The sequence below is a fragment of the Zingiber officinale genome, chromosome 8A, assembly GCF_018446385.1.
Source record: "Zingiber officinale cultivar Zhangliang chromosome 8A, Zo_v1.1, whole genome shotgun sequence".
Lineage (NCBI taxonomy): Eukaryota > Viridiplantae > Streptophyta > Magnoliopsida > Zingiberales > Zingiberaceae > Zingiber > Zingiber officinale.
This window is the reverse complement of record NC_056000.1, coordinates 12,394,463-12,418,398: the sequence shown is the minus strand read 5'-3', so window position 1 is coordinate 12,418,398 and position 23,936 is coordinate 12,394,463. Positions and strand designations below refer to the sequence as shown.

General features: G+C 36.4%; 3 protein-coding genes, 1 long non-coding RNA gene and 1 other non-coding gene across 6 annotated transcripts; 3 read left to right on the top strand and 2 right to left on the bottom strand.

The window, feature by feature from the left end:
* Positions 1 to 86: 86 nt before the first annotated feature.
* Positions 87 to 160, top strand: TRNAI-AAU. Its single transcript has one exon. It is a non-coding gene; the product is annotated as a tRNA-Ile (tRNA).
* Positions 161 to 762: 602 nt separating this feature from the next.
* On the top strand, positions 763 to 3,072 carry LOC122012500 (ubiquitin-NEDD8-like protein RUB2). The gene is made up of 3 exons (XM_042569068.1): positions 763 to 918; positions 1,454 to 1,713; positions 2,814 to 3,072. Exons 1-3 carry the CDS (start codon positions 826 to 828, stop codon positions 2,923 to 2,925), a joined length of 465 nt encoding a protein of 154 aa, XP_042425002.1. The 5' UTR covers positions 763 to 825; the 3' UTR covers positions 2,926 to 3,072.
* Positions 3,073 to 3,560: 488 nt separating this feature from the next.
* On the top strand, positions 3,561 to 10,578 carry LOC122012499 (26S proteasome regulatory subunit 4 homolog). Of its 2 annotated transcripts, none has more exons than XM_042569066.1 (7): positions 3,561 to 4,147; positions 5,907 to 6,152; positions 6,921 to 7,090; positions 7,187 to 7,403; positions 7,515 to 7,655; positions 9,210 to 9,318; positions 10,381 to 10,578. In XM_042569066.1, the coding sequence occupies exons 1-6, from the start codon at positions 3,668 to 3,670 to the stop codon at positions 9,291 to 9,293; spliced, it is 1,338 nt and encodes a 445-aa protein (XP_042425000.1). In that variant the 5' UTR covers positions 3,561 to 3,667; the 3' UTR covers positions 9,294 to 9,318; positions 10,381 to 10,578. The 2 variants fall into 2 exon arrangements, with proteins under 2 accessions (XP_042425000.1, XP_042425001.1); XM_042569067.1 differs by having other exon boundaries at positions 10,367 to 10,578.
* Positions 10,579 to 11,325: 747 nt separating this feature from the next.
* On the bottom strand, positions 11,326 to 11,634 carry LOC122010522 (zinc finger protein 7-like). The gene has a single exon (XM_042567054.1). The coding sequence runs from the start codon at positions 11,632 to 11,634 to the stop codon at positions 11,326 to 11,328; it is 309 nt and encodes a 102-aa protein (XP_042422988.1).
* A 9,987-nt stretch (positions 11,635 to 21,621) lies between these two features.
* LOC122011727 lies at positions 21,622 to 23,305 on the bottom strand. Its single transcript, XR_006120016.1, has 5 exons — positions 23,274 to 23,305; positions 23,046 to 23,162; positions 22,751 to 22,915; positions 22,565 to 22,620; positions 21,622 to 21,676 (listed from the first exon to the last, which is right to left on the bottom strand). It is a non-coding gene; the product is annotated as an uncharacterized LOC122011727 (long non-coding RNA).
* Between the last annotated feature and the right edge of the window lie 631 nt (positions 23,306 to 23,936).

Sequence of the window (23,936 nt, the reverse complement as noted above, 5' to 3'; positions counted from 1 at the left end):
AGTAAATCTAACGGGGACAATAGATCTAAAATTATAAGAACATTTAATTTAGTATAATACATTAATATTCTAAACCTTAATTGTCTGGCCTATTAGCTCAGTTGGTTAGAGCGTCGTGCTAATAACGCGAAGGTCGCAGGTTCGAAACCTGCATGGGCCATTTTAATCAGTTTTCCCTTTTTTCCTCATTTTCCGATATATTTGTTGACGGGCTGCAAATGGGCCTTTACGCAAAATTAGCGCTCTTAGTACATGGGTTGCTTCTTCCCCTTAAATTATATAGAAAATTATATTTCTAATAATGTTTTGATAAATTAGTATTTTTTTTCTCTCTACTACTATATACAAAAAAACATGTTATTACATTTTTTTTATTAGCTATCATTATGGAGGAGGAAAATATAAAAAAAATATTGAGTATCTATTATAGTTAGCATCAAGCTCAACAAATAACGTTTGCATCTTCAAGGTCAACAAACAGAACTATAAAGGAAATTCCATTAGAGCGAGAGCTGAACCAAGAAAATTACTCACGTCGCTGTTCTCATCTCATTCACCATGTTTGAATACATTCCTTTTAAAAAAAACTCGATCATTTTTTTATAATTGAATTAACTACGTTAATTGCAAGCTGGAATAGAATCAGAAAATCATAAAATGTAAAATAAAGGCATTATAAAAATAAGTAAATTGATTCTTTAAATCGGAAAAGTTTGAAATATACAAAGAAGATTAAAAAAATGCGAAAAGCTATAAATAGGAGCATCAACTAGCCTTTCCTTAATCCGACAAAGAACCAGGCTAGCTCGGCTGAGGAGGGAAGGGATGCAGATCTTCGTGAAAACCCTAACTGGGAAGACGATCACCCTCGAGGTCGAGAGCAGCGACACCATTGACAATGTCAAAGCCAAGATTCAGGTGTTCCCTGCCTTTCCTTGGATCTCAACCTCTTGTTGGTTTCGTCTTCGTGGTCCAATTTAGGGTTTTCTTGAGCAGGCAGTACGCAACTCGGCTGCTTTATGGTTTTTGTTCTATGTTTTTTCCTGTATGCTTTTCTTTTTCAGTTGCTCGTTCCGGTTCTTCATAGCGGAGGATTGATAAAGCTTCCGCCAACTGGTATTGTAGCTTTTATGGTTGGGCTTGGACAAAGAATGCAATTCTTTGGCCGCAAAACAGTTCTCAGTCCGCAAAAACTTATGCAACGCATTATTTGATCAAGCACGCGATTTTGCAATTGTGAAATTAATGATCATACGGCATTCATCATTTGATTTTTATTCTTAGGGTTTTAGGTACGGCTGACTAACCTTTCGAGTTGATTCGGCCTGAACTCATAACGATCACAATAAAATAAAATATAATAAAATAGCATCAACGATTATTTAAGTTTGAACTTCTATGCTGATTAACCACTCTAAAAATATTCCTGAATGATCACTTATTGATGATGCAGGACAAGGAAGGCATTCCACCAGATCAGCAAAGATTGATTTTTGCAGGGAAGCAATTGGAAGATGGTAGAACTCTTGCAGACTACAACATTCAGAAAGAGTCAACACTTCATTTGGTTCTCAGGCTTCGTGGTGGAATGATGATCAAAGTGAAGACCTTAACTGGGAAAGAAATTGAGATTGACATTGAGCCCACTGATACAATTGATAGGATAAAGGAACGGGTCGAGGAGAAAGAAGGGATCCCACCTGTCCAGCAAAGGTTTGTTTGCTTTTCTGTTGAATGGTAAATTTAATGAGATTGAATCTATCTGACAATTTCAGATTTATTCTAACGTGTTAAAAATCCTCAAAAGCTCACTCTCTCTTCGAAATGGATGAGGGTGCTCATATTGTTTCTTCAAGAGTTTCCGTGAAGTGTTTTCAGAGGATTTTACTCGAATGCTTTCGTTTTAGAATTGGATTGTCGAGTGAATTGGTTTGACCTCCATTTCGTAGAAATAATAATTTAATCAGTCCAACGCTGAAAAAGTGATAGTGAAAAGATATGGTTGACAATCTTGACACCAAATTTTATACAATTTTGTCCTTAGTTGATCCACTGAACCTGCTTACCTGTTAGTGTCTTTTCATTATCAAAACAGTGCTTAGAGGAAATAAAACAGCATAGTTGTTTCTTCATTTCCTTATCATATCGTTAGAATCTCATGATCATTTTGTTAGAAATTTCAATTTAGCTATAATCTTCTACTTTGATATGTAGATAGTTCAGTACTTTTGAGACAGACAACCTGTGGAATTGGAAGTATCATTTGGGAACAAAATGTTTTAATTGTAAATATCAATTGTTAAAAGCAACCATTAAAGAAAAAAGAATTACTGCCAAAGAGACTTGGTTCACTGAATTTTTTGTGTCAAAACCTGTGTGATTATATTAGCTTATGTTTCAAATTTTGCCGAACTTCTGTATTTGTTGTCCTTGCAAGATTTTGGATTCGAAGATAAAATTGCTAGCAGAAGCTTCAAATGTAGTTGTTTCTTTTTTAATCTGAGTTACTCCTGATTGTTTAGATTTATTAAATTTCTTTTGAACTTGGCCTCCATTGATGTTTTAATGTGTGAAGTTGTTAATTTGTTACCTCGTCTGCTTAATATCTTTTTATGATGCTAACTGGATTTTGGTGCCGTTTTACTAATATTGATCTTGCTGTGGATGCCAATTGTTGGTCATTGTGTGGAGCGTCTTACATGTCAAATATAATGCTGGGAGTTTTAGTATTATTTTGTCCAATAATTACTGGGTTTAGTTTTATTTTGTCCTTATCACTGAGTTCACAGGTATCTTATATTGTTTCGGTACAGGCTTATATATGCTGGAAAACAGCTAGCTGATGACAAGACTGCCAAGGAATACAATATTGAAGGTGGCTCTGTTCTCCACCTTGTGCTTGCTCTGAGGGGTGGCAAGTATTAATTCCAGTATGCTGGGGATGTGTTATTTGTGACTCTTTTTTTTTTAATGAAGGTGTTATACTGTTATTTGTGACTTTCGACATCAAATGAGGTTGTTTTAGATATATTTTAAGATATGATAGTCTCAATCTAAGTGGCTTTGCTATTAGGCATTCTTGTATCAATGAAGTCTATTCCAAATACATACTTTAAATTTCGTGGTAATGGTACTCAAGATCATAGGCTTTGCTCTTCATAATTCTTTGACATCAAAGATATTTATTTGAAAGGCGGCGTCTGTTTTTTTCCCAGAGATTGACAAAGGAGTATTTTGATAAACCGATACACCAATTAGTAATTTGAAAAGTAAATGCCTGATTATTTAGGAAACCTATGTAAACTTGCGTTGTAAAACATACATTTAAGTTTATCGTCACTCGTGCAACATGTGAGAAGAAACAATGTTAAGGTGAGACGTAGTTTATTTTTATTTTGCAAACTATAGGGTGTAAAATAAAAAACGAAGAATAAATTTCCACGATCCTAATGGGCACACAGTTATAGGAGAGTCCAACAAGGCCTGATCATCTGTAGAATTGGAGGCCCAATTATGCCCAACAGAAACTTGCCTCAAATAAAGCGCAAGTATCTGCCCCTTCCTTTTACTAACGGCAGTCGTCGATCCTCAGATTGCGGTTTGCTTCGCCTGTTGCTTAGTTTTACCGTCTCCGAAACCCGGCGGAATCTTTGAAACCCTAGGATCGATGGGGCAGGGAACCCCCGGCGGGATGGGGAAGCAAGGACACCCTGGCGATCGTAAGCACGATGGTGATAAGAAGGACAAGAAGTTCGAGCCGGCGGCACCGCCATCTCGTGTCGGCCGCAAGCAGCGCAAGCAGAAAGGTCCCGATGCCGCTGCACGAATTCCCACCGTTACCCCCCTCTCGAAGTGCCGCCTCCGCCTTCTTAAGCTCGATCGCATCAAGGACTATCTCCTCATGGAGGAGGAGTTCGTCGCTAACCAGGAACGCCTCCGCCCCCAGGAGGAGAAGAACGAGGAGGACCGATCCAAGGTAGACGACCTCCGGGGTTCGCCCATGAGCGTGGGGAATCTTGAGGAGCTTATTGATGAAAACCATGCCATCGTCTCCTCGTCCGTCGGGCCGGAGTACTACGTCAGCATCCTTTCCTTTGTCGATAAGGACCAGCTGGAACCTGGTTGTGCCATCCTCATGCACAATAAGGTCATTCTTTTTCTTGATCGCTTCTCCATTTTAGGGTTTGTGTTAGCACTTTTTTCCGCTGTAAGATCGACGCTAACCTTTCGTATTTTTGATGAAAATTTGAGGCTGCTACGTTGGAGCATCTTCTTCTGTCGAAACGAATGATAAAGTGTCTTTTTTTTGGACCTTATTCCCTTTTGTTGGATTCTTTTAGGACTGACTTCAGATCCTCTGCTTAAATGAACACCTAGAATTGGCTCTTTCTGCAATCACTATAAATTTGTCTTTTCCTTGTATGCAAGCCGTGGAACTACATGTTCTCTATTCACTACCCCTTTCCTAGGATCATAGGGCTCTTAGGATAGTTGAGTTTGCATGAACTATTTGTTAACTTTTTATGGTCATATGGACCAGCATAACAGTAAAGGGGGTCTTGGCGCAACAATAACCTAGAGGTCACGGTTCAAGTCTCAGAAGGAGACCCTTCCCTAGGACCCGTATTGGTGGGAGCTTCGTGTACCAGGCTGCCGTTTAGAACCAGCTCAAGGCACTAGATTAAACAAAACTTGGATCAAAGGAACAAGTACGCTGGAGATGATGAACGGGTGAAGACGACCTCTCTGGTGGAGTAGGCATGGAGCTGGCAGAAGTCGAGTAAGAAGTGGGAGGGGAAGGAGAGTGTGGATAAGAAGAAAATCTTTCTTTCTGTTTGTTTTTGTTGACGGATCCCCATTCATGTTTATAACTTGAATTCTGATACTCATTGTGCTACCTTGACCCTCTAGATTTTTCTCTTTAAACCATTCTAATTACTTATTCTTCTGTGTTTTTTGATATAGTATGCAGAAGTTCATGTTTACTCGATAAAATAAGAAAATTCATTTAGTGTGTAAGCAATCATGTAATGATAAATCATTATTTTTTTTTTTCTAAAAGCTAGATTAATGGCTTTGTAAAAGAATAAAGAATAATATTTATGTAAAGCTTGTTTAAAAAGAATGTAATGGTTGGTATACCAAACATTACAAATCATTACATTTAGAACTAATTTAGTATACAAAGTGGCATTTAATTTATTTATTTCCTTATACCCTTAAAGTTTATATTCTGTAGACAAATAACTTGCCTATACAATCTTTCTTTGAGGACAGTCGAGGGTCCGCAAACTTAGGATTGCAAGATCCTATAACATATTTAAGATATTGTATCTTGTATATGCTATTTTATAATTTTAACTGCAGCTTAAGTTTAATTAAGAGCACATAGCATGTCCTAAAATGTAATACTCTATCCAATTTAAAGCAATAAGTTAGAGCAAACTATCAGGTTAGAGAAAAATATTTCCAGATGCAATGAGTTCACGTACCACATGCGAAATATTCCAAGTAACCTTATATGTGAGTATAATTCTAATCATACAATAGGTAAAATACTTTAGTTCTGTGTTTTTTATCAATTAGTGAATACATGTTACACATTTCTTCTTTAAAATATGAAAAAAATATGTAGAGAATTATTGACGAGTATCACTGCATTGTAACTGTACTACCTGTGTTTCTTTTCTTTGAAATGAAGATCTGTTTTAAGTGGAATATCATACTTTGTACTTGTTTAAACATCTAATTGTTAACAAAAAATTCATGCAAGTGTCCATATAGCTGTCACTACAAATGCACTAGCTGTGTTTGTTTTTTTTTTTTTGAAGTGAGAATCTTAACTGCCCAATATTATTATTTTTCCTGTGTATCTAGTGTTAATTAAATCAGAATGCCTTCTGCAGGTCCTATCGGTTGTTGGCCTTCTTCAGGACGAAGTTGATCCTATGGTTTCTGTTATGAAAGTTGAGAAAGCACCTTTGGAATCATATGCTGATATAGGTGGCTTAGATTCTCAAATTCAAGAAATTAAAGAAGCTGTTGAACTTCCTTTGACTCATCCAGAGCTGTACGAAGATATTGGCATTAGGCCCCCTAAGGGTGTCATATTATATGGGGAGCCTGGAACTGGAAAAACTTTGCTTGCCAAGGTGAGAGATTGTATTATTTTGATTCTGTTCATTTTTTGTGACTCACAAACTATCATGTCATTTTGCATTGCTTGGATCTTTCCATTTGCCTTTTCTTTTTATTTTTCTGTCTATGTTTTACTTTTGACCAATAATTTTGTGTAATTATATTTGCACAATTAATTGGTCTTCTCTTTGACAAATTTGCATCCCTGTCATTTTTTTATGAGTTGAATGGAATAATATCAAGGTTGAAAGTTGTGTTCTGAGTTGGGCTAGTTGTCCTCTGTCAAAAATAACCACACTGATGTTGTGCCGAGCAACACTGAAGGGGCTGGGGAGCTGCTGCAGAATGCTAGCAGCATAATGAGGAAAAGGAGGCACGGAGAACTTCCAAACCATAGAAGCATGATGTTGATGAGGAGGAAGATAAGCAGGAGAAAGAAAAACCAACCTAGAAGTTTGCTGGAGCCATCACCATTGAAATTGTTGCCTTTTGGTCTTGTCCATTTCCGGCGTTCCACCATAGGAAGGAACATAATGTCTCACCAAAACCCTTATTAGTATAATTCTCAGCTTTTGTTAGGGATAACAATACATGCAGAGATATGATTATAGGAAAGAATATAACTGTTGTAATTTATTGTAATGAAACATGGCGTCTCCTAGTTGATTGTACTCCTTTTACAAATAATTAGATTGTTGAAATTATTATACTCTTAGTCACTTTAATGCTATGATTGACAGCATCTATAACTCCTTAACCATGCTATAATGGACAAATTGCAGGCTGTAGCTAACTCAACATCAGCCACTTTCTTGCGAGTTGTTGGTAGTGAGTTGATTCAAAAATATTTGGGTGATGGCCCAAAACTTGTTCGAGAATTATTTAGAGTAGCAGATGAACTTTCTCCTTCAATAGTGTTTATTGATGAGATAGATGCAGTTGGAACCAAAAGGTAAAATTAAACGGGAATTAAAAGTCTGCACTTCTTTTTCTGTATGAGTAAAGATGATGTTATTTTGAAAAAAAAATAATCGCATTATTTTCCTAGATATGATGCTCATTCTGGTGGTGAGCGCGAAATACAGAGGACTATGTTGGAGTTGCTGAACCAGTTAGATGGTTTTGACTCAAGGGGTGATGTTAAGGTTATTCTTGCAACTAACAGAATTGAAAGTCTGGATCCAGCCTTGCTCCGTCCAGGTCGGATAGATAGGAAGATTGAATTCCCACTGCCAGATATTAAAACAAGGCGGCGAATTTTTCAAGTGTGTTATTTCTCTTGACTAATTATAGAGCTATCGTTCAATGCAATATACCTATTTGTGCACATGCCCCTATTTTTGGGACCTGCTGATCTTTTGCCATCAATTGCTTAGATACATACTACTAGAATGACACTGGCAGATGATGTCAACCTGGAGGAATTTGTCATGACAAAGGATGAATTTTCTGGAGCTGATATCAAAGCAATCTGTACTGAAGCTGGTTTGCATGCTTTGAGAGAGCGTAGAATGAAGGTAACCTATGTTTCTAGTGGTTACTATTTTACTTGAAAGTGAAAGTAAGGCGAATGTTTACAGTCTGGTGTCACCAGATGCTACTTTGTTATTCATAGATACCTTTGCTTCCATATGCGCACATGTTTTTAATTTATCTGTTAAAATATTTGCCACCTATTTCTGAAAGAGACCATTAGATTTTTTTTTCTGTTCATACCCAAGATTCCCAACCTAATCATCCTGATATATAATTGGTACATATTATTTTTGGAGATTTTTTGCAGAGAAAATTTACATAGTTATGCCTTTTTCTTCTATCTTGTTCTGATAACTGATGGTTGTAGTTTCCATCCGCTCCTATTCAAGTTTTCCAAGCCGAATCATTTACATAGTTATGCCTTTTTCTTCTATTTTATTCTGGTGGCTGATGGTTGTAGTTTCCATCTGTTCCTATCCAAGTTTTCCAAACCTAATTGATATATAATTGGTGCATATTACTTTGGAGATTTTTTACAGGGCAAATTGACATAATTATGCCCTTTTTTTCTTCTATCTTATTCTGGTGACTTACGGTAGTAGTTTCCATCTAGTGGTTCATGTGAAACTTGATTATATGTTTTTCACTAACAGATTTGAGCATACTTGCTTTAGTGGTTTGCTTTTTTTAAGATTCTGTAATGTTTAACTCCTACGTCTGGACAAGTATGTCAACTCCCAACACCTACATGGAATTCCTAGTACAGTTAGTTAATTTATATCTTTGAAAGTGAAGAAATTTAATTTTGTTAAAACTAGATATTTTAGTATGTCTTTATATTTCCTTGACTAAATAAAGTGAAAATTGTTCGTTGATGAGATGTACTTGCATTGTAAATAAAGGCTATCAAAAATTTTTGGTGGCATATTTGCTTGTTTTTGAATAAAAATTCATGTTACCTTCATGCTAGGTTTTCTTTTTATGATTGATTATTACAACCAAAAAACTTGCTTCTCTTTGGAACTCTCCACGCATGTTTTTCAAGTAATACAAAATTGACACTACATAGTGTTCATAGGGTTCTCTTCCTCTTATACACCATCTTGCCTTAGAATAATATAATCGTGCTTATCATTATAGATGTTTGTCTTGCCTGGAAGAATATAATCATGCTTATCATCACAGATGTTAGCCTTGACTGGAAGAATATAACCATGCTTAATTCACCACAGATGTTTGTCTCTCCTTTTTTCACATGATTTTCTCTTTCCTCTATTTGATTTTGTTGTATCTTGCTAGAGTGGTGAAAGTGATGGAGGCCTATCACTGAGGCTTCCGCAATATATTTTTAAGGGGCCAAGCCGAAATATTTTAGCTGTGCTTTATCCAATTATACTAATAGAATAAGCTTGTTCATATAGCACAGAAAATTTGCCAGCTGGATTCCTACATAGAATGCATTCTTTCATTATCTTGCTGAGCTGCATTCAATTGACGGGTTAATGGAATGCCAAATTGTTTGCTCTTTTTCCCGTCTGAACGTCACAGACAGTACTAGCTTATCAGCAACTCTTTATGACATCATCTTTTCCCAGGTTACTCATGCAGACTTCAAGAAGGCCAAAGATAAAGTAATGTTTAAAAAGAAGGAAGGAGTACCGGAGGGACTCTACATGTGACAAACTGATCCTCTTGGACTGGAAGGTTAATATTATTTGTTGCTTTTTATCATTCTAATTCAACCTTTTATTTATTTTTTTCATTGACCTTGATATCTGCAAATGGGTAAATAAACAGCTTGGATTTATGGTCTTGCTAGAAGTAAAATTTGGTGATTTTCTTATTCAAACTGCAAATGTATACCTTCATTTGAGAGAGACAAATCTATGTCATGGTAGTTCTTGCTGATGTCCTAGCTGCTATAGTTGATCAACTATACACAATTTGATGTCTAAGAGAGGATGAATAAGAAACACAGACTATATGGTAGACGTTACATCCTTTCTTAAACATAAAATTAACTATAGTCCATCAACTGCAGTAGAGGTTTTTTGTTTCTCATTGCATCAACTAGACATCAGGAACCAATTCTAGTACTGATTGTATGCTAGAAAAGTGCTTTCATTTCCCATGTGTTGCATCCTTTTGTTGTTAGCATAAGTGACCAATTAATCAACATTTTCTATATATATGGTATGCTTCAAGCTTAGTATGGCAAGTGAGGCCATTAGAGGTCTTATCCTTGTCTGCAAACTCTCTGCACTGGGCTATTAAAAATGTTTTTCCCATGGCAGAACAATAAATTCTATTCAAAATCATGTCTTAACATTTAAATAATTTACTTATACATGGTTTGCATTATAGAATGAAATTAACAAGGAACGAAATAGTTATTTTTAGGGATGAGTGAGAATGGAAGAGGAATATATGTAGTCTTATTTTGGTTTGTTCATGGCATGAAATTTCTTAGATATTGAATGTGTACTTTATAGCTTGGTTCGTAATTTTCATCCTCTTTTCATCATTTGGTTTGTCGAAATTGTACAAGTAATAGACAATGAATAGTCACTATATATCAAAATGTTCCAACAAGAAATATTTTGTCCAATCCACTTGGTTTCATTTGCCGCCAACTTGGCTATCCTTGTCTTTATTTAGAATATGACCTCAATTGTAGGATCCATATTGTGAAACGAAACAGCTGCAACATTCTACTTTTGTTGCAAAGAAATTTAACACCTATTGATTTCAGCACTTCGGCTGCAGGTAGGATATCCCCCACGCGTGGAGCAATGCTGTTTTCAAGGGCACCGTCCAATGCCTTACCAAATGTATTTCAAATCCGCTGAATTTTTATTTTTATTTGTAATTTGTATTTCGATGAATGAACGTATTTATGTACTTAAACTTTATGTATTTGCATAAATTTGATAAGGAAACTTCAAAAGGACCCGAGGAAAACGATCTATTGGTGTTTTTTGTTTTCAAATATTGGACCCACTGATTAATCAAATGTAGCCAAGGAACCGGAGGGCAATTCGGAACGACCATTTCGACGTTCTATTTTGAAAGCACTACTTTAGTTGGTTTGTTTGTTAGATAAATAATTGCAACTGCATTGACTGCCCTTGTGCTTATTTACATTTCGTGAAAACGTAATTCGTTCCTCTACTGAAATTCTTGAATCAAATAAAATTTTGCTTTGGAGTGGCTGGTAATTTTCTTTCTTTTAATTAAGATATTGGCAGTATCGGCGGCACGATGGTTCAACCATTTAAAATTAGTTCCTTTAATTGTTGGTTAAAAATTGATCTATTCGAATAAACTGAAAGTTAAAAAGGAAAATTTAATCGAGATGAAATCTTCTGTCCTGAAAATATTATGTCTCCATGTCTCAGCATCGATCGGACGGTTATGATATTTGTATGATGTACATTGCATCCTTAAGATGTGATTTAGTTCGTTTGATCAACATTAGGATACGAGGATACAATATTTTTGGGAGAGAGGATCTCATCTCAAATTAATCAGTAAGGGAGGCCGAAAATTAGTCTTCGGGAAAAGAAAACACGGCAAGCTTGTGCTATGTATAGACAAACTAAGCTCATATCGATCCAGAATCAATGTTCAAAATTTTCATTATTCTATGTAAAATACCAAAATAATGGTTGTTTACCTTATTCGATATAGGAAAGAAAGTACATGAGCTACTCACAGTTTTAGAGTCAAGTCGAGCTCCTCTACTAGCTCCTCTCCGTTACTCGTCTGAGTTTCCACTACAACTGGTGATCCTGCCACAACAGATGGCTGAGGAGACTGAACGCGCGTGGCGACGGGTATCTCCCTTCTCAACCTTCTATTTTGCCTCTCCTGCTTATGCGCATTCTGGTGGCCGCCTAATGCCTGAGAGCTGAAGAACCTTCGCGGGCAGTAGCTGCAGGTGAACATCCTCTCTGGATTCAACTCTGCATCCAGATTCCGGTTATCATCATTGTTAGTCCTCTTCCTTTCAAGCTCCATAGGTCCAATGAATGTTACCATTATGTGGGTAACCCATACTCATATATGCAAGGAAGAAGTAGGTGCACTAATTGATGAGCTGAAATCCTCCGATTAGACTGGGAATGGCAAAGCAATGCATAACTTCTGATCATCTTCCTCACGCTTTTAATGCGCTGCACATTTTTATCCTCTCGATGCATATGTTTTGTTTTACACTGTAGATATTCTCTTGTTTAAGAATGTGTATACACTTAACCACCCACTCAATAAAGCTCCTGGCACTTGGAAATCCACATGTCAATTAATGCCCCGCTAGTAAAACTCATGATGTTCACGTGGTTTTTATTGGTGGCAAACCCAAACCTGACTAACTTAATTGCTTCACCACAATTGTGATATGTTTTACAATCAAGTGGTTCAGTAGTCAAATTCTTATGCATTGCCATGCCAAGAATAACTACAAAAAAAATGATCTAATTTTTCTTAGCCCCAGGACCCCATTTAAACCGACAAAAAGATCATCGATCTCTGTCAACTTGAACATCTTGCAGCCCTACTTAAGCAGGTACAACGTATTAATTTAATTAGGCAGAGACGTGTAAATTGTGCTCCAAACAGTAGATTGATTTGCTACTGTAGATAATTCCATGTATCTATCGCAACTCGGAGGAGAATATTCCATCATGTCTGGTGACAACTACCGAACAAGCATCCAAAACTTGACATTCTTGAATTTCTATGTATCTCAGCTTTTGGAACAACTCCCTCGGAGTAACTTTAATATCTGCCATTTATGCACGCATTTGACCGCTGGCTGATGCATCAATAAGACCTGATCCTGTTGGGAGGATGCAATGCATGCACGAGGTTAATTGCAACCTGCCTTTAATTATGTGCCTGCCAGATTACTTTCGTTAGGGATGTTGGTTGATCCTAGGAAGATCGTATCGATTTCACTGTATAAAAATTTTATACAAGTGTCGAACTTTTCCTAAACAACCTATTGTGTTCTTTAAAAATTAAATTAGGAATCGCAAACGGAACTTAATATTATTGATTCCAAATTTAACTTATCTGTTCTTAATGGTTTAGACTGATTGGATCGCAAACGGAACTTAACACTATTGATCCAAATTCACCTATGTTATAAATTTAATTAAATATTAATTTCTAAAATTAACTTCTAGGACTGCATGGCGAGGCACATGGTGTTCTTGGGTATGGGAGCATCCACCACCGCCTAGACAAAACCTTTTAAGGCAAGTTAATATTTAATTTCCTTATACAACTCTAGGTTTAACCAAAAAGAACAATCAAATTACAAATTCGAAAAATAAAACAAAAGAAACACAAATTCGAAACAAATCCAAAAACTCTAGAATCATATGCCTCTTGTGTTTGGTATTTCCAAAAATAACTATACAAAGAAAACTAGTATGATGCGAAAAATAATTACTAGTTATACCTTTCTTTGTAAGCAAATAATCTCTTGATCTTCTACCGTATTCCTCTTCTAATCTCGGACGTTGTGTGGGCAACGATCTTCCGAGACGAGAGCCACCAAACTCCTTCTTCTCCAAGCTAGATTCGGCCACCATCAATTCTCCAAGAGAAGTAGAGGTCCGGCCACCACCACCAAGCTCCAAGGGATGCAAAAAACAAAGTCTCCTTTCTCTCCTTCTTCTCCTAGCTAGAACCGGTCACCAACAAGAGCTCCAAGAGAGGGATGAAACCGACCATTAAAGAAGAAGAGAAGAGGAGAGGTAGAACCTCTAGGGCTGACCACACCAAGGAGGAAAAGAGAGGAAGAAAAGAATACAGTAGTTATCCATGAAGACACCTCTACCCCCTCTTTTATAATCCTTGGTCTTGGAAAATAAGGAAATTTAAATAAAAACTTCCTTAATTCTTTTTCCATGAAAAGGAAAAGTTTAATTAATTAAAATTAAAATCCTTTTCTTAATTATAATGGCCGGTCACCTTCTAATCCCAATCAAGGAGAGTTTTAATCAACACAAGAATTAAAACTTCCTAATTTGTTTCCGAAAATTTATAAAAAATTTCTCCAATAATTTTTCCCTTCATGGTGGATTATAAAAAGAAATTTTATAAATTAAAATCTTTCTTTTAAACATGTGGATGATTTCCAAAAAGGAAAGTTATCTCTAAAAATTAAAATCTCCTTTCAATCTACAAAAACATCAAATCTTTTCTTAATCTTTTGTAGAAACTTATAAAAAAATATTTAATTTTTAAACTCTCTTTTAAATCATGAACATGGTTAAAAAGGAAAGTTTTCTTAAAATTAAAATCCACCTTTCAATCTACAAATAAGGAAAGATTTCAAATCTTTTTTTAATCTTTTGTAGAAAGCTATAAAAGGAAAGATTTAAATTTCAAATTCTCTTTTAAAACCATGATATCCACATAAGAAATAATTTTAATAAAAATCCCTTTTTATTTTCTATGTGGCCGATCACACCTAGCTTGGACTCTAAGCTAGGGCCGGCCACTAATCTTGGCTCTATCATTGGGTCTTGGCCGACCCTAGCTTGGGTTCCAAGCTAGCTTGGCCGACCCCCTTGGGTTGGGTAAGAAAAGGGTATGTGGTGGGTATAAATCTCTATATACAAGAGGCTACGATAGGGACCGAGAGGAGGAATTGGTTTTGGTCTCCCGATGAAATTAAGCTTCCCGTGTTCGCCCTGAACACACAACTTAACTTCATCAATAATAATTCATACCACTAAAGAATTATTATTGAACTACCGCACCAATCTCAAATTACATTTTGGGCTCCTTCTTATTATGAGTGTGTTTGTCTCTCTATGTTTAAGATGTCGAATGCCCACTAATTAAATAAGTTACTGACAACTCACTTAATTAATATCTTAGTCCAAGAGTAGTACCACTCAACCTTATCGTCATGTCGGACTAAGTACACCTGCAGGGTTTAACATGACAATCCTTATGAGCTCCTTTTGGGGACATTATCAACCTAGATTACTAGGACACAGTTTCCTTCTATAATCAACCACACACACTATAAGTAATATCATTTCCCAACTTATCGGGCTTATTGATTTATCGAGATAAATCTCACCCATTGATAAGTCAAAGAAATAAATACTAAATATATGTGTTTGTTATTATATTAGGATTAAGAGCACACACTTCCATAATAACTAAGGTCTAGTTCTTTTATCAAGTCATTATAAAAAGAACTTACCTAAAATGGTCCTACTCAATATACTTAGAGTGTACTAGTGTAATTTATTAGTCAAGATAAACTAATACCTAATTACACTACGACTATTCCAATGGTTTGTTCCTTTCAATCTTAGTCGTGAGCAACTATTTATAATTTATAAAGAACTGATAACATGATCTTCTGTATGTGACACCATACACCATGTTATCTACAATATAAATTAATTGAACAACTACACTTAACAAATAAATGTAGGTATTTGACCATTGTGATTCTTTATTTCTAAATAAATATTTATACAAAAGCTAGGCTTTTAGTATACACTCTAACAATCTCCCACTTATACTAACAGACTATGCTGCCATAAATGCTGCCATACATCTGATTCCCAACCCATCATCATGCCCATCAAAAGCTCTTGCCTTAAGGACCTTAGTGAAAGGATCTACAGGTCATCACCTGATGCAATCTAGGTGGCAACAACTTCTCCTCGTTATACGATGTCTCGTATTGGGTGGTACTTGCGCTCTATTGTGTTTACTTGTCTTATGGATTTATGTTTTTTTTGAGTTTGCTACTGCACCACTATTATTACAATAAATTGCAATAATTTTTGGACAAACCAGAAAACATATCTAAGGTCATCATGAAGTTTCTGAGCTATACATCTTCTATGGTTGCCTTAGAGGCTGCCACATACTCAGCTTCTATGGTCGAGACTGAAAAACATCTATGCTTAACACTCCTCCATTGTTATGGCTTTACCTCCTAAAGTAAACACTAAAACCCCGAGGTCGACATACTATTGTCCCTATCCAATTGGAAGTCAAAATCGGTGTAACCCACAGGGATCAAATTATCTGCCTTGTAAACTAGCATATATTCTCTAAAATACGCTTTACAGTAGTCTAGTGTCCTGGTCCTGGGTTACTTCGATATCTGCTAACTATGCCTTGAGCAAAACAGATATCCAGTCTCGTTCATAGTATTATATACATTAGGCTTCCGATAGCCGAAGCATAAGGAACTGCCTTCATGTCCTTTATATCCTTTGATGTCTTCGGAGACATTTCTTTAGATAAAGTTACTCCATGCCTAAAAGGTAGAAAATCTTTCTTGGAGTCTTGCATGCTAAAATGAGCAAGGATTGTTTCGATATATGAAGCTTGGAATAAGCACAATATTCTTTTCTTGCGATCCCTTATTACTTTGATCCCAAGAATATGTGCATTCTCCTAAGTCCTTTATATCGAATTTGTTTGGACAACCATACCCTTACTTCCGACAACATTTTGATATTATTTCCAATTACCAAAAATGTCATCTACATATAGTACAAGAAATATCACCATGCTTCCATCACACTACTTGTATACACAAGACTCATCTGGACACTGAATAAATCCACAGGTCTGGATTACTTCATTAAATCAGATGAATTAAGACCTTGAAGCTTTTCTTCAGTCCATAGACCGATTGAGCTTACATACTAGATGCTCTTTACCCTTTGCAATGAACCTCTCTGGTTGCTTTATATGGATGTTTTCTTCAAGACTTCCATTAAGGAAAGCTGTCTTGACATTCGTTTGCCAAATCTCATAGTCCTTATAGATAAAAGAATCCAGATAGACTTAAGCATGGCTACCGGCGAAAAAGTTTCCTTTTTCAACAAGCCTTACTTTGAAAGTTTCCACCTTCCTGTCTATCCATCTTTTCCTATTGTAGACCTATTTACACCCAATGACTTTTACACCATTTGGTGGTTCTACAAGCTCTTAGACTTTATTAGAATACATATATTCTAATTCTGTATTCATTGCTCTTTATAAAGATGATGCATCTTTATCTTGGAGCGCTTTGTCATAGGTCCGGGAATTAGGTTCATGTTCACCAGGGATCAAGTCCAAAGACTCTCCCAAAACATGAATATTTTAGGTTGCCTAACAACCCTCCCACTATGACGAGGCACTTTCTGCAATTGTGTATCATCTGTGATACGTGTTGGAGTTTCTTGTGATATTTTATCTTGTACAGTTGGTACTAGATTAGATGTGTCCTTTATTATTTCCTTAAGAACAAATTTACTTATGGACTTATGATTTATTACATAGTTCTCTTCTAAAAAAATGTGCATTGGTGCTAACAATGACCTTCTGATTTTTAGGACTATAAACCTCCTTTCGTTTCTCTAGGATAACCTACAAACAAGTAAACTCCTATCCAACTTATCAGTGTCTCTCATGTGCTAGACCATCCAAATTTGAATATACTTCAGACTAGGCTTACACCCATTCTGCAATTCTATGGGAGTAGAGAGTTCTGACTTAGAAGGTGTTGGTGCAAGCTGCACCAGAATCAAACCTGAGTTTTGATGTTGTCAAAGGTTCAAGTTAAGTCTTGTTATGATCTAACAAGTTGACTGAGTGTGCAGGATGTTTACTCAACCGGGAAAGTCCTAGCTGGAGGCTAGGCGGAGAAATCTTAGCAGGTCGTGGAACCCAGGTGCAAGTCCAAGTGGGTCGAGGCTTGGCAGAGTGATCGAGAGGTCTGGAGGACCGAAGATCGAAGCAAAAGTCCTGGGGAGCCGATCAAGGCTGAGTGAAAAGTCCAAACTAGATCTGGAGGATCAAAGTTTGGCAGATAAGTTGAGGTAAATAAACTGGAGGAGCGACAGTGAGGTCGGGTTCCCGAAGGGAACAACTTTAGGTCACTGATCCAACTGAAGAAACCGGGAAGGTTTCCAAGTTGAGATCAAGAACAGTTCTACTGTTCTTTTATTTCTCATTATTATACTATTGTGCTAATATTTGTGTTGCAGGTTGTTTTGATTTAACATCTGTGTTGCATGTTATTTTAGTCTAACACTGTCTTGCAGGTTACGTTGGATCGGTCGACCGAAACAGAGGATCGGTCAACCGAACCAAGTAAGATCAGCACATAAGTCAGTCCAGATCAGAACTGAGCCAGAATCGGATTAAAGCCTGATCGGTCGACCGAACTGTAAGATCGGTCGACCGAACCATGATGACTCAGCCTAGCCAGTTCATTAGCACCGATCAGCAGCAAAGGAAAGATGGGCTAATCGGTCGATCGAATCCAGAGATCGGTCGACTGATCCAATCAACATTAAAGCTGCATTAAATTAAGATCATGGCAGATTCTGACGAACAACGAAAAAGCTTGTTCGGTGGACTGAAAAAGGGGTTCGGTCGACCGAATCATTAAAGACCAGTAAATGTAAAAGATCGAGCCAGCTTCGAACTTCAGCCAGAAAGGAAGGGAGCAAGTTCGGTCGACCGAACAGTGGGATCGGTTGACCGAACCTCCAGTACATCTATAAAATCAGGCTCGAAGACAGAGGCCAGGGTAACAACTTTCTGATAAAAAATCCCTGCTCTGCAAGCAACTCGTCCTCATTCGTGCAACAAGCTACACCATCCGGAAGTGCCGACCTAAGCTATATCTTCATTTTAAGTTGTCAGTAAAATTTATTTTAAACTTGCATTTCTATTTCATTTAAGCAAGATAGTAGGGTGTGACTATCTTGCTCCATTGTACGATTTGCTTCTTTCCGAAGAATTTCGGAAAGAAGAGTTATAGTGGTTTGCTCACCGGTGCGGTCAAGGACCGCGAGCCTTCGAGTAGGAGTCAAGCTAGGCTCCGAACGAAGTAAACAAACTGTCTCTATTTACTTTCCGCTGTGCATGACTTTGATTTGAAAGAAAAGAATAGTTTTAAAAGCGCGATATTCACCCCCTCTATCGCTTCAAACGATCTATCAGAAGGTACTATGTTCACTTCCGTTTCCAGTATATATCCTCAAAACGAATTTGGTAATTCTGAATAACTCATCATTAATCTAACTATTACCATAAGAGTCCTATTCCTTCTTACTACACCATTCTGTTGGGGTGTACTAGGTGCAGTTAGTTGTGATTGAATCCTGTCTTCTGATAAGTGACTCCTAAATTCTCCCAAGAGGTTCTTGCCACTACGATCTCAGCGTAGTGTCTTGATACTTTTTCCTTGACGTTACTCCACATCAGCCTAATACTCTTTGAACTTATCAAAGCACTTAGACTTGCAGCACATCAAGTAAATGTACCCATATTTTGAATAGTTGTCTATAAAATTGACGAAATATTCAAAACTACCTTTTTCCTGAATAGTCTTAGATCCACACAAATAAGAATGAACTAATTCCAACACATCTTTGACTCTATACCCCTTATACTTAAAAACTTCTTGGTTATTCTTCCTTCCAAGTAAGATTCACAGGTTGAAAAGGTTTCCACTACCAATGAACCCAAAAGTTCATCGACTATTATCCTTTGAATCCTACTCAAGTTAATATAACCTATCCTTAGATGCCAAAAATATGATTGGTTCATTTCCGAAGGTTGTTTCCTCTTATTAAAGTTAGAAGATGTGTTATTAATTTCCATTTATTGCATCGTGGGAGTTATTGGATTATAAATTGTCAACCAACATACCAGAACAGATAACTTTCCTATTTTTCTTGATAACAAGTTTATCAAAATAGATAGAATATCTATTCTTTGATAGTTTAGAAACCGAAATCAAGTTCTTTCTAAACTTGGTATGTAAAGACAATTTTCTCAAAATCCACTTTTTATTCCTATTAGAGGATAAACATCTCCCACTGCAACAGTTGTTACTTTTGTAGTAGTACCCATGTAGACGGTGATTTCTCCTTCATATAGTTATCGGGTTTCCTGGAACCCCTGCAATAAATTGCAGACATGATCAGTGGTTCCCGTATCTACACACCAGGTACTGGTAGATAACTCCACTAAACATGTAATAACTAATGAATAAAATACACCTTTATTGTTCTTAGTTCTAAGAAGACAGTCCACCTTAATGTCCAAGTCTTATTTCTAATCATTATAATTGGGACTACTAAGTTTATCCTATAGTATAACAGCTAGGGGATTTACCAACATTTTAAATCCTAAGAATCACAAAAATATTTTGTCAAGACTAACACCTTAAAATCCTCATGAATTTTGTATGCCACGATAGTGTGGATGTATACAAAATCTCAACATTTGTAAGAGGAGGGTTATAATTTTATTATGTTGTCAACCTATCTTTATGACAAATTAATAGTTGATTTTCCTTCGGTCACACAAATAATAGCAGTGTCTCCGATGGGGAGGATACTATTAAATGAGCCTAAGTGTATACCATTACTTGATACTTAGTCCATTAAATAATATTATGCCCCTTCCGATGGAGAAGATCATACGCTCTTAATTAATTTCCTATAACCATCTAAAATGGAAGTTTGATCTAGTGATCCGCAAACAAACTCATCCGATATGGAGGAAGGCACTCAGAGCCAACGCGCAAGCTTGTTGCATCACTTACAAACCAGTAATGGAGACCATGGGATTCATATACTAATCCCTCTCCCACTTAGTTATTTATGGTGAGGAATTTTAACCTATGCTAGCATACATCACATGCACACACACATCACAGTAAATAAAAGCAAAAAATATGGAAATTAATTTTTCAACTATTATAGCTTCTTCCATCACTGTCCATTGCGTGCTACCAGCCCTCAGGTTCATGCCGTCGGGTCCATTGAGCTTCCTTTTTTCGCTGCGCCTCTAGTCCTCCGATAACACCATGCCTCGCAAGGATACGATCCGCGACAAAAATAGAATTTTTTACATATATCGATCCTATATTGCATAAAGGAATGTACATGTAATCTAGATCAAAACAAAAATATAAAATTCTAATAACTAATACAGCTCCTGCTGTATTTAATTTTACAATCATGCACACACAATAAAATGCCCTTGACATGTCCAAGAGTCCAATCACACACAATATATATATGGCATAATAGTTGGAGCCTGCAACAACAAAGTTAGCACATCCTACTATTATCCTGCCTAAATTATGTATGACATGTGCATAATCTATTTGAAAACCAAACACACAGAGGCAAACCCTAGCTCTGATACCAATTATTGGTTGGTCCTAGGAAGATCGTACCGGTTCCACTGTATAAAAATTTTGTACAAGTGTGAAACCTTTCACTACAACAAAATCGCTCATAGACATCGGTTTTCCACCGGTGTCTATTTGATTTTCGACCGATGTCTATGAAGCCGATGTTAAAAGTCTGCCATTTTAGACATCGGGTTAAAACCGGTGTAGTATCACTTAACGACACCGGTTTTCGAATCGGTTATTAACCGGTGTAGTATCACTTAACGACACCGTTTCATACACGGTGTAAAACCGATGTAATATAGTATGTTAATAACACCAGTTTTGGCAGCGATAAATGACCGATGTAATATTACTTTATAACACCGGTTTTACGTCGGTGGAAAACCGATGTAATATGTATTTTTTCTAACAGCACAGATTTGATTTTAAAACCGACAATAACAAAAAAAAAATACACAAATATTCACAAATTGTACAAATATTCTTCATTCAATAATATCCATAAAATACACAAATATTCACAAATTATATAAATAATCTTCTTACAACAATATCCATAAAATACCCAAATATTTTTTTTACATCAAAAGCTAACTAATAGATATCAAAATCAAAGTATAACATTCTGTTAACACATTAAGGTACAACTGTCTCAAATGTAATCTAGCATGCATTCAACCCACTCGAACCGCACTTCATCAATTTCAACTCTGGAGTACTTGAGATTTGTAAACTGTAAAAACACATAAATAATATATTAGTAAATCAAGACCAAAAAATGTAATCTAGCATGCATTCAACCCACTCGAACCGCACTTCATCAATTTCAACTCTGGAGTACTTGAGATTTGTAAACTGTAAAAACACATAAATAATATATTAGTAAATCAAGACAAAAAATCATAGTTGAAAAAGTAGTAAGAGCACCAGGTAACAAGATGACTAATTTGAATGCTTAAAAAGAGACCTATTCATCATTTATCTCAACCACATCAATGCTTACTTCAATGTTTGCAATAAGGATCTTCAGTGATTCACAAGGTATCAGAAAGTTGAATTTGCAGTTACAAATGAAGTAAAAGAATCATATTCAGCTGTCAAAAGATAACTAGGTCCATGCTCTTAGAGAGAACCATACAAAACAAAATGAAAGGTTTTGAACATAAAAAAAAAAAATGTTAGTCATGCCAAGACTGAGATCACTCATCTATCATTTCAACCTAATAAATTAGTTACTTTGGTTTTACAAAGTCTCTCAATTGTGTAGGAAGATCACAGAAGAATATTCCTGATAAAAGTTAACTTTCTTTAGTAGAAACAACCAATAGCGCTATAACAAATCCATGAACAGCAACCAACCATTAGTCACTAATATATGAAGAGATTGCAAATGGAAGTGAACTTAAAGAAACAAAAAGAGCAAATGAAAATCAACTAGACAGCAATGGATCCAACATAAAAAATTATGCAAAAACTAATAAATAATAATAAGGGTTACAAATCACTCCTACACAATCAACACTACACTTGCTTCCAACTAAGAGAGCCTATAATTAAACAATCAAAAGTGTACCAATAATTCTCCTTTCTGATAAATAGCTGTAATAATAAATCAAAAGCATAGCATGTTGTGCTCATATAGCTAACAATAAAAGTGAAACAAAAAAATATAGCTCTTGGGAATTAACTGACACGTATGGTAAACATGACCACCAAATCAAAGATGAAGTGTGTGAAAAATACCTTTGGTTTCTCTTCCTCCTTTGGTTTCAGTAGCTCTTCCTTTGAAATAGCTTTCCCTGCAGAAAATAATTCAGTCACTCAGCAGTCAGAAACATGCAAATATAAAACTACAAAACCGGTAGAATCTGGGCTTCCAAATGTACATGAAAAAATTTCAAATTCAATGTCGTGTCAGAGAACTCAAACCTTTTGCATCACGATATACTGGTTCTGCACTTTTACCACTCAAACTAGGATCCAAGGATGCAAATTTGGGACAAAAAAACAAAGAATAGTGAACATATATATACCAGTCGTGAAGGCATACTCAGCCGATGTCGTATCCTTTTCCCAGTCCTTCCGTCTGTGTATCTTCCCAAGAGAAGATTATCAATGCAAAGTGGATACTGCAACAGCTAAACTAAATCATCCTCAGGCAATGCTATGGAATTATTCAGAATGATACATAATGTAATCCACTACTCTGTCACTGCAGATTCACCTTTGCTCTTCCAAGGACCATTATAAGAGCACTATTTACCACATGAAACACAGCCAAAAAGAAGATCAGAATGTGCAACTGGTGCAAGCCTGTGGCAGTAATCAGTTGCTCCTTTTCCTACAAGTGATCGCAACTGAACATTTTAGTGAAAGCTTCTTAGATTTTGTTTACAATAGATTATTTTCAACCAAACAATCAGAGAATTGGAAGTTGCTGTGCACTACTCACTGGGGGGCATTCAACCACTGAACCATCAGCAGCTAAAATCCTACGCCTAGCGCGAGCAGCCGCCTTTTATTTCTGCCAGTTGACTCTGCATCAGGGCGACATGGCAGCATAGAATCTGCAACTTCCTTTGGCACGCAGATTTTCACGATCTAGTCCTGACTAAATGTCAACAGCAAGGAGATGAAGCCGAGAATCATCAACTCTGCGAAAACCACAATGGATCACAGAGTTACAGTAATTCATCTATTCCGGATACCATGCACGTCGAAAGAGTGCTCCAATTTAGGTATGAACTTTCTGGTTTTACCGGCTTTCACCTTCTCAAGAACTTCAAAAAGAGTTCTCTTTTGCCTCTTGATAAACCACTGACAACGAAGTCAAAGCAGATGTAACTGTCAGTCATATGAGAAAATGATGCTAATGCAGGACAAGATGGAGTAGCATAATTCCTTTGAAATGAAAAAGATAAGCCATTCAAGGATTTGAAGTATGAAATTATCAGGACAATTTCTCACTTGCAGCCCCAGACATTCCAGAAACTGAAAAATGATTAATCTTTAAGATATAAACTGAGAATTTATAAAACCATGCTTCCTCGTGAAACATGACTGATAACTCGTAAAGAAACCGCTTTTGCTTCATTTAATTTCTTGATGTTACTGA